At 45.8% G+C, this 12,079-nt stretch overlaps 1 protein-coding gene across 1 annotated transcript in view; it reads right to left on the bottom strand.

Annotated features, from left to right (window-relative positions):
- The window catches only part of znf576.1 (zinc finger protein 576, tandem duplicate 1), a 45,836-nt gene that overhangs the window by 26,979 nt on the left and 6,778 nt on the right, over positions 1–12,079 (bottom strand). Inside the window, exons 4-9 of the mRNA XM_080767301.1 lie at positions 10,858–11,239; positions 9,403–9,575; positions 8,809–9,045; positions 5,964–8,268; positions 2,256–2,427; positions 411–567 (exon numbers count right to left, since the gene is read on the bottom strand). Of these exons, the coding sequence (XP_080623427.1) occupies positions 411–567; positions 2,256–2,427; positions 5,964–8,268; positions 8,809–9,045; positions 9,403–9,575; positions 10,858–11,239 (3,426 nt within the window). The remainder of the gene's footprint in view (positions 1–410; positions 568–2,255; positions 2,428–5,963; positions 8,269–8,808; positions 9,046–9,402; positions 9,576–10,857; positions 11,240–12,079) is intronic.

Here is a 12,079-nt window from a genome sequence, read left to right as displayed (position 1 = left end):
ACTTCCCTATTACATGTATTGTTCAGAATGGACATTTCTTTTTAATCATTTTTACATTTCACAATGAGATCACATCGACAATAATAATAATAAAACTAGAACTGCACTCTGTCGAGTGCATACTTGCTTGTTGCACACTAGTAGGCCATAAATGGCCAACTAGCGCGCAAGCAGAGCGCGCAAGTGCTTTCGACCGCTGTAAACTGTCACATCTCAGTATCTCTGTGAAGGACCGTTTGAAATGTATAATTATTAGGTGTAACTATTTGCTACCTACCTACTTCATGCATATAAACACACCTAGTGCTTGCGCAAGTAATAATAATCGGTAATATCGGCCCAAAATCCCTAAATAAAAACAAAAAACAACCCAAACAGAGGAGCGGCCGACCTGACGCGGCGGCGGGAGCCGGACATAGATGCACGTGAGAGGACAGTCCCTCGAAGACGTTCCCGTTGGTGTAGGTGAGACCAGGGCTCTCCACCACGTGCATGCTGGCCTTGTGGAGCTGCAGGGTGGACACCTCGGAGAACCTCTCCCCGCACTCCTGACACTCCAGGGCGTGCCTTGGGAGACACAGAGGAGACGGGAGGTGAAGACAGACACAGTAGTTTAACCCATTCTGACCTGAGATCAGATTCATACGAGGTTTCCACTGGACACACACTGGTCTGATTAACCCATTCTGACCTGAGATCAGATTCTAAAAATGTCAGTCGTTCTTCGAATTTTTCAAAAATAGCAGACCTACAAGCTCATATCGCGCCACTCGGTGGCGCGATATGAGCTTGTAGATCTGCTATTTTTCAATAGGTAAAGCATAACATGATACCAACACCAAAACGGGTGCCCGGTCAGAATGGGATAACTAGTACTTTGCCGTACGGGTGTTTTATTGTGTTTGCGTAATTGTTTATTGTCCTGTATGTGCCGTCCCGAATGCATGCATTGACCTGAGCAAAACCATTTTCCCTTGTGGATAATTTACAATTTACAATTTAGGCATTTAGCAGACGCTCTTAATCCAGAGCGATTTACATTAAGCAAGAACAAAAAAGCATGGGAATACATCACATAAAGACATTTATCATGAAACATGCGTAAGCTAAGAAAGTAACAGTGGAATATCTATATAATGAAGCTATACATGTAAACTATACATCTATACTACTATGCTATACATCTGTACTATGACTACATACAATGCAATTATAGTGCTGTCTACATAACATGCTATAAGTCTGTATCAAATGCTATCTAAGGGGGTGGGGTAAGTGCTATGGGCCATAATCATAAAACATCTAATCTAATCTAACACGGGGAGAACATGCAAACTATCTAACACGGGGAGAACATGCAAACTATCTAACACGGGGAGAACATGCAAACTCTATCTAACACGGGGAGAACATGCAAACTCTATCTAACACGGGGAGAACATGCAAACTCTATCTAACACGGGGAGAACATGCAAACTCTATCTAACACACGGAGAACATGCAAACTCTATCTAACACGGGGAGAACATGCAAACTCCACATAGAAAGGAATCGAACCCAGGACCTTCTATCTGTGAGGCGACAGCTCTACCGACTGTCTGGCCCCTCTCAGTGCATATCGCCCCCAGGCAGATTAAGTCTGGCCCCTCTCAGTGCATATCGCCCCCAGGCAGATTAAGTCTGGCCCCTCTCAGTGCATATCGCCCCCCTATTTCTATCAGAAAAAAATTATTAATATTGTGCCGTCAAAGGAGAATTCCATGCTAGAATGCTTTCTTTGTAGTTGTTACGTCCCCACCAAAGAGGTCCAGGTGTTGTTTTTGTGCAAAAACTCCTTATTGGCTAGTATTTTCCCTACCATAAGCCCTAAATGAATTGCATTGCATTGAATGGGAATTGAATGGGGCTATGGGGTGTTATGCTAGTTCGCTTATTTCCATCGAAAGAAGTAGTAAAGTGTGACGCTTGGGATATTATTTTCATTATGAAGAGAGGATATCTACAAATAAATTATAATTTTGAGCGATGGAAATAAGCGAATTAGCACAACACCCCATAGCCCCATTCAATTCAATGCAATTCATTTAGGGCTTATGGTAGGGGAAATAGCAAATAAGGAGCTTTTGCACAAAATAACACCAGGACCTCTTTGGTGGGGACGTAACGACTACAAAGAAAGGTAAGAAAGCCTTTTAGTATGGAATTCTCCTTTAAAAATGGCGATACGTATATCCATGAAATGAGTCTAGTGGTACCTGGAGGTGATGACGCCCTCCGTCTCCACATTGGGGTTTCTGCGCTTCCTGGCCGTCTTGGGCTTAGGGGCGGGGCTTAATTGGGCCATGGGCGTGGCCACGGGGCGAGAGGCCAACAGGGTCAGTCGCTTCTGGTTCTTTTTGGGCCGGCCTCCTTTCCCCTTCCCTCTGCCTGGAAACGGAAGAGATGTCAAAACCCATTCAGGACGGGAAGCCCTGTTAGCGTTTACCATCATTTTATACATTAGCTGTTGAAAAATAGCAGATCTACAAGCTCATAGTGCGGCACCCAGTGCCACACTACGAGCTTGTATATCTGCTATTTTTTTGAAAATGTGTGTAAATGTGGCACGAATCTTTGAATATATATTCCTTCAAAGGTAATGTTTTTAACTGAAATATTTGCTTCTGAGGGGGTCCCTGGAACAACATATTTTCAGATGGGGGTCGGCGGCCAAATACAGAAAATTCTGGGGGTCCTTGACGTGAAAAAGGTTGAGCACCACTAACACAAGAATATAGGGTTTCTCAGAAAACTGTTCCGGTTTAACGAACCACAACATCCGGTAGTATAGCTTTGGACTGTGCAGCACTATCAGATGTGCGGGATGCTAAGCGATCATTGTTTATTTTAATTAAATTAAGCTCTAATCAAGCCCAAAATATCGCATTTTACACAGCGAGTGCCACTTTTTCCACTACACATTTTGAACCTAGTTATATACTTATAGTTAAGTAAATGTATCTCTGAACTGTAGTGGAATATATAAAGTAAATGTATCTCTGAGCTGTAGTGGAATATAAAGTAAATGTATCTCTGAGCTGTAGTGGAATATAAAGTAAATGTATCTCTGAGCTGTAGTGGAATATAAAGTAAATGTATCTTTTGAGCTGTAGTGGAATATAAAGTAAATGTATCTCTGAGCTGTAGTGGAATATAAAGTAAATGTATCTCTGAGCTGTAGTGGAATATAAAGTAAATGTATCTCTGAGCTGTAGTGGAATATAAAGTAAATGTATCTCTGAGCTGTAGTGGAATATAAAGTAAATGTATCTCTGAGCTGTAGTGGAATATAAAGTAAATGTATCTCTGAGCTGTAGTGGAATATATAAAGTAAATGTATCTCTGAGCTGTAGCGGAATATAAAGTAAATGTATCTCTGAGCTGTAGTGTAATATATAAAGTAAATGTATCTCTGAGCTGTAGCGGAATATAAAGTAAATGTATCTCTGAGCTGTAGTGGAATATAAAGTAAATGTATCTCTGAGCTGTAGTGGAATATAAAGTAAATGTATCTCTGAGCTGTAGTGGAATATAAAAAGTAAATGTATCTCTGAGCTGTAGTGTAATATAAAGTAAATGTATCTCTGAGCTGTAGTGGAATATATAAAGTAAATGTATCTCTGAGCTGTAGTGGAATATAAAGTAAATGTATCTCTGAGCTGTAGTGGAATATAAAGTAAATGTATCTCTGAGCTGTAGTGGAATATAAAGTAAATGTATCTCTGAGCTGTAGTGGAATATAAAGTAAATGTATCTTTTGAGCTGTAGTGGAATATAAAGTAAATGTATCTTTTGAGCTGTAGTGGAATATAAAGTAAATGTATCTTTTGAGCTGTAGTGGAATATAAAGTAAATGTATCTTTTGAGCTGTAGTGGAATATAAAGTAAATGTATCTTTTGAGCTGTAGTGGAATATAAAGTAAATGTATCTTTTGAGCTGTAGTGGAATATAAAGTAAATGTATCTCTGAGCTGTAGTGGAATATAAAGTAAATGTATCTTTTGAGCTGTAGTGGAATATAAAGTAAATGTATCTTTTGAGCTGTAGTGGAATATAAAGTAAATGTATCTTTTGAGCTGTAGTGGAATATAAAGTAAATGTATCTCTGAGCTGTAGTGGAATATAAAGTAAATGTATCTCTGAGCTGTAGTGGAATATATAAAGTAAATGTATCTCTGAGCTGTAGTGGAATATAAAGTAAATGTATCTCTTGAGCTGTAGTGGAATATAAAGTAAATGTATCTCTGAGCTGTAGTGGAATATAAAGTAAATGTATCTCTGAGCTGTAGTGGAATATAAAGTAAATGTATCTCTGAGCTGTAGTGGAATATAAAGTAAATGTATCTCTGAGCTGTAGTGGAATATAAAGTAAATGTATCTCTGAGCTGTAGTGGAATATAAAGTAAATGTATCTCTGAGCTGTAGTGGAATATATAAAGTAAATGTATCTCTGAGCTGTAGTGGAATATAAAGTAAATGTATCTCTGAGCTGTAGTGGAATATAAAGTAAATGTATCTCTGAGCTGTAGTGGAATATAAAGTAAATGTATCTCTGAGCTGTAGTGGAATATAAAGTAAATGTATCTCTGAGCTGTAGTGTAATATAAAGTAAATGTATCTCTGAGCTGTAGTGGAATATATAAAGTAAATGTATCTCTGAGCTGTAGTGGAATATAAAGTAAATGTATCTCTGAGCTGTAGTGGAATATAAAGTAAATGTATCTCTGAGCTGTAGTGGAATATAAAGTAAATGTATCTCTTGAGCTGTAGTGGAATATAAAGTAAATGTATCTCTGAGCTGTAGTGGAATATAAAGTAAATGTATCTCTGAGCTGTAGCGGAATATAAAGTAAATGTATCTCTGAGCTGTAGTGGAATATAAAGTAAATGTATCTCTGAGCTGTAGTGGAATATAAAAAGTAAATGTATCTCTGAGCTGTAGTGGAATATAAAGTAAATGTATCTCTGAGCTGTAGTGGAATATATAAAGTAAATGTATCTCTGAGCTGTAGTGGAATATAAAGTAAATGTATCTCTGAGCTGTAGTGGAATATAAAAAGTAAATGTATCTCTGAGCTGTAGTGGAATATAAAGTAAATGTATCTCTGAGCTGTAGTGGAATATATAAAGTAAATGTATCTCTGAGCTGTAGTGGAATATAAAGTAAATGTATCTCTGAGCTGTAGTGGAATATAAAGTAAATGTATCTCTGAGCTGTAGTGGAATATAAAGTAAATGTATCTCTTGAGCTGTAGTGGAATATAAAGTAAATGTATCTCTGAGCTGTAGTGGAATATATAAAGTAAATGTATCTCTGAGCTGTAGTGGAATATAAAGTAAATGTATCTCTGAGCTGTAGTGGAATATAAAGTAAATGTATCTCTGAGCTGTAGTGGAATATAAAGTAAATGTATCTCTGAGCTGTAGTGGAATATAAAGTAAATGTATCTCTGAGCTGTAGTGGAATATAAAGTAAATGTATCTCTGAGCTGTAGTGGAATATAAAGTAAATGTATCTCTGAGCTGTAGTGTAATATAAAGTAAATGTATCTCTGAGCTGTAGTGTAATATATAAAGTAAATGTATCTCTGAGCTGTAGTGTAATATATAAAGTAAATGTATCTCTGAGCTGTAGTGGAATATAAAGTAAATGTATCTCTGAGCTGTAGTGGAATATAAAGTAAATGTATCTCTGAGCTGTAGTGGAATATAAAGTAAATGTATCTCTGAGCTGTAGTGTAATATATAAAGTAAATGTATCTCTGAGCTGTAGTGTAATATATAAAGTAAATGTATCTCTGAGCTGTAGTGGAATATAAAGTAAATGTATCTCTGAGCTGTAGTGGAATATAAAGTAAATGTATCTCTGAGCTGTAGTGGAATATATAAAGTAAATGTATCTCTGAGCTGTAGTGACCACTGACCTGCTGCAAGCGATTGTGCGTTAGTCTCTTGGGGCTCCGTCCGGGTCACGGGGTCATGGAGAGGGGTGTCCGGCGTCTCCTGGGGCTCCGTGGGGGTCACGGGGTCATGGAGAGGGGGGTCCGGCGTCTCCCGGGGCTCCGTGGGGGTCACGGGGTCATGGAGAGGGGGGTCCGGCGTCCCGCACGCTGCCTTTGAAGGGTCCAGCTTGTAAACCTTGAGCAGAGGCTGCTTGTGGCCTCGGAGAAGGAGCAGGGCGTCTCGTCTTATCTGCTGGTCTGCGGACGACCCGGGGCTGGTCTCCGGCGCCGGGCTGGTCTCCGACCCGGCCGTAGTCTCCTCCTCGCGGCGCCGGTTTCCCTTCGGACCCTTCTTCGTCGTCTTTGCGTCTCGGGTTTTCCTGCCCTTCGTTTTCGTCGGTTGCTTCTTAGCCACGCCCGCGGTGTCCGTGCTTTCTTCCTGGTCCGTCGTGCCGTCGCCATTAGCCAAATCCTTCTGCGGGGTTTTCTGTCGTTTCTTCTTCTTGACCGCTGGAATGTCGGCGCCCTCTACTGGACTCTGTTCGTCTGGCATATCGGCGCCCTCTACTGGACTCTGTTCGTCTGGCATGTCGGCGCCCTCTACTGGACTCTGTTCGTCCACGGCGGCGTCACTAATCGACTCTTTTGGCACGTTTTTCTGTTGCTTTTTCTTTTTGGTCGCTGGAGAATCTGCGCTTTCTTGACTTGTAATTTGGTCCATTTCGCCGTCAGGAGTCAAATCCTTTTGCACGGCTCTCTTCTGTTGCCTTTTCTTTGTGACCGCTGGAGTGTCCGTGCTTTCTCCTGGAGTCATTCGCTCCGTTTCGGCCTCACCGATTGAATCTTTTTGTCTCTTAAATTTCTTAGTTATTGAATCCCGTTTCATTTGCTCCAGCTGTGAACCGTGCTCCGACGACAAGGCCTTTTTGGTTTTCCCTCCCTTCTTTTTGAGAGCGGCCTTTTCCTCCGACGGCTCAGGCGACACATCGTCCCCGGGCGACGGCGTCGTCTGCCCCTTGTTCCGCTTCTCCTTCTTTTTGGGGCCAAACTTAACGACCAGGACGGACTTCTTGGTTCTCTGCCGTTTGATAGGCTGCTCACTGAGCCAGTAGTAGTCGTTGTACATGGGTCCAGCCAGCTGGGTCTTTCTTTTACGCACCTTCACCAGTTCCTGAGCCGACATGACGTTGACCGGCGCGACCGAGGCCTGGTGGTGTGCCTGCTTGGCCTGCGTTGGTTTTTCAGCCTCCGCTAGTTCAGACGCTTTGTGCGACTGCTCCCGCCTTCCCCCGCTGACCAGCAGTTCTTTCGCAGACGTTTCGACGTGGTTTACCTTGCGCGATTCTTCTTCCAGCGGAACGCTCTCCTTCGCAGAGGCCACGCGATCGATTCTCTCCGATGGCATCTTAGAACCCGTTGAGTCGAGATTCTGCATTTCAGGGTTGGTTTGGGATTCTCCTGCGAGGTTCAGTGTCGTCTCCGCTTGGTGGGATTCCCCGGGGAGGTTTGGCATCGACGGCCTTGCTTCGGGAAGAGTTTGGGATTCCCCAGAGAGGTTTGGCATCGACGTCCCTGCTTCGGGAAGAGTTTGGGAGTCCCCAGAGAGGTTTGTCATCGACGTCCCTGCTTCGGGAAGAGTTTGGGAGTCCCCAGAGAGGTTTGTCATCGACGTCCCTGCTTCGGGAAGAGTTTGGGAGTCCCTGGGAAGGTTCAGCATCGACGTCCTTGCTTCGGGAAGAGTTTGGGAGTCCCCAGAGAGGTTTGGCATCAACGTCCCTGCTTCGGGAAGAGTTTGGGAGTCCCCGGGGAGGTTGGGTGTCTCCGCTGTCATGAAGGCGCAGGTGGAGAGGTCCTGCTGGTCCAGGTCCAGCTGAACGGTAGGGCTGAGAGGTGGTGGGACCGACGGTCGGCTCTCCTCGGGACCCGTCCCGCCCTGGTGTCCGTCCTCCAGTTGGTCTGTGGGTATCAGCGAGGCGGCTTGGGGAGGGATGCGGTGGAACTGTGCCGTGGGCGTGAGCACAGAGGTCAGCTCTAAGATGACCGTCTGCTCGGGGTCGGCGGCATGGCGCTGACCCGCCGCGTCCAGCGGAACCGACCCGGCGTCCGTCTGCCCCAGGAGCATCAGCTCCGACGGCTCCGAGACGAGCGCGGTCAGCCGAAACGCGGGGTTGATGAGCTGGCCATCCGGCGTTATGGGCTCCAGGATGATGGTGTGCTCTAGAGACGGGTCGCACGGGTCCCGGCCCGGTTCCGGTCCCACCGCCATGGTTCCAGACAGCTCGGTCACCTGTAGGGACGATTACACGTTACCATTATTGTGGCAAAAGTTGAAATCACGCCGAGCGATATCATCCATAAACGATAATAGCAATCATCACAGTAGTTGTCGTTTATTTTGGTCATAAATACTGTTGTGCGACAGGCGCTCCTAGGCTGTGGAGCGATCGGTTTTCATATCAATAAACGTATTATTAGTATTTTGGATAAAACTTTGTCCTGGGCGCTACTAATAGAAAGGACGGTGAACCACATCCTGGGCGATCGGGGTGTTAAATGTATGTACATTTCATATTGTTTTCCCCCAAAAAAGGTTTTGCCTATATATCCTATTCCAGGAGTCGACACCACCGGCTGCACGACTGTCCGTGGCAAGTAAACAAAACGTTCGGGCAAGTGGAGCTTTTGCTTCCAGGTTTTCATTAAATATTATTGCCTATTCATGAATAGCAATGCTACCTTTTTACAACTAGCAGTTGCACTCATTCTGGTTTTCAAAATAATGAGGGGAAAACAAACGGAAACAAAGATCCTCCCATCCTACAGTCACCTGCGGCAGGGTGGTGGTGACGTTCACGTTTACCTGCGGCAGGGTGCTGGTGACGTTCACGGACTCTCCCTCCCTCTGTGGCGCACTCAGAGGCGGAGCCAGCGGGGGCGTGGCCACCTGGCCCAGCACCACCACCTGGTTGACCCTGTGCACGTTCCCCATGGACTGGATGAGCCTGCAGATGAGAGCCGTGTCCATCTGGGAGTCCACCTTCTGGAGAGGACCCATGGACTCTACCTGGAGACATGATACCACAATGAGTTAAACCTTCTGGAGAGGACCCATGGACTCTACCTGGAGACATGATACCACAATGAGTTAAACCTTCTGGAGAGGACCCATGGACTCTACCTGGAGACATGATACCACAATGAGTTAAACCTTCTGGAGAGGACCCATGGACTCTACCTCAGATCGGTGAACCAATATGATCCAACGCCTTGTTCCCGGTCGGCTACCCGCCCCTCTAGACCAGAAGCCACGCTGGCTGGGCCAGGCTACCCGCCCCTCTAGACCAGAAGCCACGCTGGCTGGGCCAGGCTACCCGCCCCTCTAGACCAGAAGCCACGCTGGCTGGGCCAGGCCACCACTAACCTGCAGCGGGGAGGGCTGGCAGATGGAGATGGGTGTTATGGTGGAGACCACCACACCGGCGCGGAGGCTCTCCTCCGCCGTGGTGCCATGCTTGTTCTTCATGTGGCGACAGCGCCCCCTGGCTGTCCGGAAGACCGCCTTGCACGTGGAACTGGAACACGGGTACTTTATGGCTGGGAAGAGAAAGAGCGACCACAACATTTCACACAATATGAAAAGAGAACATATAAACCAGTAAGACGTCTGAGGGCAAGAACGCATTTCCGCCTGGGTGACAGCAGACTGCTGGGTGACAGCAGACTGCAGGGTGAGCGCCTGGCGCTTTGGAATGAGGGGGGGGAATGTCAGAACAGGTCAGCTCCATATATGGAGATCTAAGGGTGGCAGCGGCCGCAGTCTTGAGTGTACAGGGTTTTGATGAGGGCCCAGGTAGGGCCGGGCCTTCATTTCCGGGCCTGTTGAGAACTCGCCGGCTGCCGGGCACGGCTGCGCTAATAACTTTGGGAAAGAGTTTAAATGCACAGGCATCAGTCAATGGACAGGTAAGGCATCAGTCAAAAGGTTGGATGGATGGGAATGTCAGAACAGGTCAGCTCCATATATGGACATCTAAGGGTTTGAGGTGAGATGTAGAGTTGCTGGCCAATATTGATGATCTCCATATATGGACGTAATGTTGATGACATCACGTGATGTCACGAGGCATGACCATATATGGGGCGTGATGAACCAACTGACGGAAAATGCACAATTTGTGATGACGTAACTTCCGGTTGCTTAAAAAAAAAAAACATTAAAAAGTCACACTGTACAAAACAATAACCTGTTTTAATCCTATTCTACTCTCATATTCATTATTTATTTATCATACTTATGAATGGATCAAAGCAGAGATTAGTAACGTATTCATTCAGAATGTAAGGGCGCATGTGTGCACGTGCACGCGCATGACCGTTCACGTGCGCGTTTGAGGCGTTTTACATAGACATAAGCGTTGCAGCCATATTGAAGTGATGCCGGCAGCACTACCGCTGCGCCATCTAGTGGCGATTAAAATATTTGAGGACTGACCCTACGTCAGTGGGGGTGAAAATGTGTTCAGACTCCATCATGGCCCGTAGCACTTACCCCACCCCCTTAGATAGCATTTCTGTAGACTTAGATAGCATTTGACACAGACTTATAGCATGTTATGTAGACAGCACTATAATTGCATTGTATGTAGTCATAGCACGTCATTTATATGTATAGTTTCATTATATAGATATTCCACTGTTACGTTCTTAGCTTACGCATGTTTCATGATAAATGTCTTTATGTGATGTATTCCCATGCTTTTTTGTTCTTGCTTAATGTAAGTCGCTCTGGATTGAGAGCGTCTGCTAAATGCCTACATTGTAAATTGTAAATTGTAAATTGTAGGGCGAGACAGCGGCGGAGGGGGCGGAGTCAAACCTTTTTTCTTGGGCTGCGCGTCGCCGCCGGGTCCCTCCGACGAGGCGCCGCCGGGTCCCTCCGACGAGGCGCCGGCGCCACGAGACGCCGCCGCAGCCGCCGGCGGCCATTTTTTCTGCAGAGCCTGTTGGGCGTCGCCGCCGTCCGCCGCCGCCGCCGCGTCCTCCTCGTGAGACAGCTGGTGCTTCTGCAGGGCCTTGGTCTGGGCGAAGCGCGCGCCACACTCGCGGCACACGTAGGGCGTCTCGCCCGTGTGCGTGCGGCGGTGGTACTTGAGCAGCGTCAGCGTCTTGCAGGGCTTGCCGCAGTCGCCGCAGGCGTAGCCGTCGTCGCCGAAATGCACCTTCTTGTGCAGCGTGAGCTCCGACGACTTCTTGTAGGACTGAGGGGGGGGAGGGGGGTCAAACAGAGTCAGTGTTAACCCATTCTGACCTGAGATCAGATTCATACGAGGTTTCCACTGGACACACACTGGTCTGATCAACCCATTCTGACCTGAGATCAGATTCTAAAAAAATGTCAGTCGTTCTTCGATTTTTCAAAAATAGCAGACCTACAAGCTCGTAGCGCGCCACTCGGTGGCGCGCTATGAGCTTGTAGATCTGCTATTTTTCAATAGCTAAAGCATAACATAGTGCTAACACCAAAATGGGTTCCCGTTCAGAAAGTGTTAATGATGCTAATGAAGGCTCTTTTAACACTCTGCTACAGCAGTGGGTCTCAAAGTGCCCTTGAGAGGGGTTCCAAATGGCCCCTTTTGGGTGTGTTAGGGGGGTTAGATTAGGCTTCTCCAACAGTACCTGTGAGCAGATGGGGGACACTCGAAGGGTTTCTCCATACGAGTCTGACACCCTACCCAAAACCCTGACCAAACCCTGCCCGCCTGCACGCCACGGGTGCTTTTTAACCCGCATCACGGGTTCGTTTTAATCCGCAGCACATGTCGGGAATGACTGTAGGACTGTTGGCAGGTCTAACCAACGTATGCTCCCCGGATATATAGTACCTGTAAGCAGGGACACTGGAAGGGCTTCTCCTCATGTATATACCAGTAAGACGCGCAAACGCGGGAAGCGAACGCAGCTCGTACATATTTGGGTTTTTTTTAGATTTATTTTTAAGTTATTCTTTTTTTAAGTTAAATTATTTTTAAGTTAAGTTTTTTACCTTAGCCATAACCATATAAGGAGAACCCAAAGCAGCTATACGTCCAAATATGGAG

Source organism: Protomyctophum bolini (genome assembly GCF_963924005.1).
Source record: "Protomyctophum bolini genome assembly, chromosome: 7".
In the NCBI taxonomy this organism is placed as follows: Eukaryota; Metazoa; Chordata; class Actinopteri; order Myctophiformes; family Myctophidae; genus Protomyctophum; species Protomyctophum bolini.
Note: the sequence above shows the minus strand (reverse complement) of the source record. Positions and strands in the feature narration are given on the sequence as shown.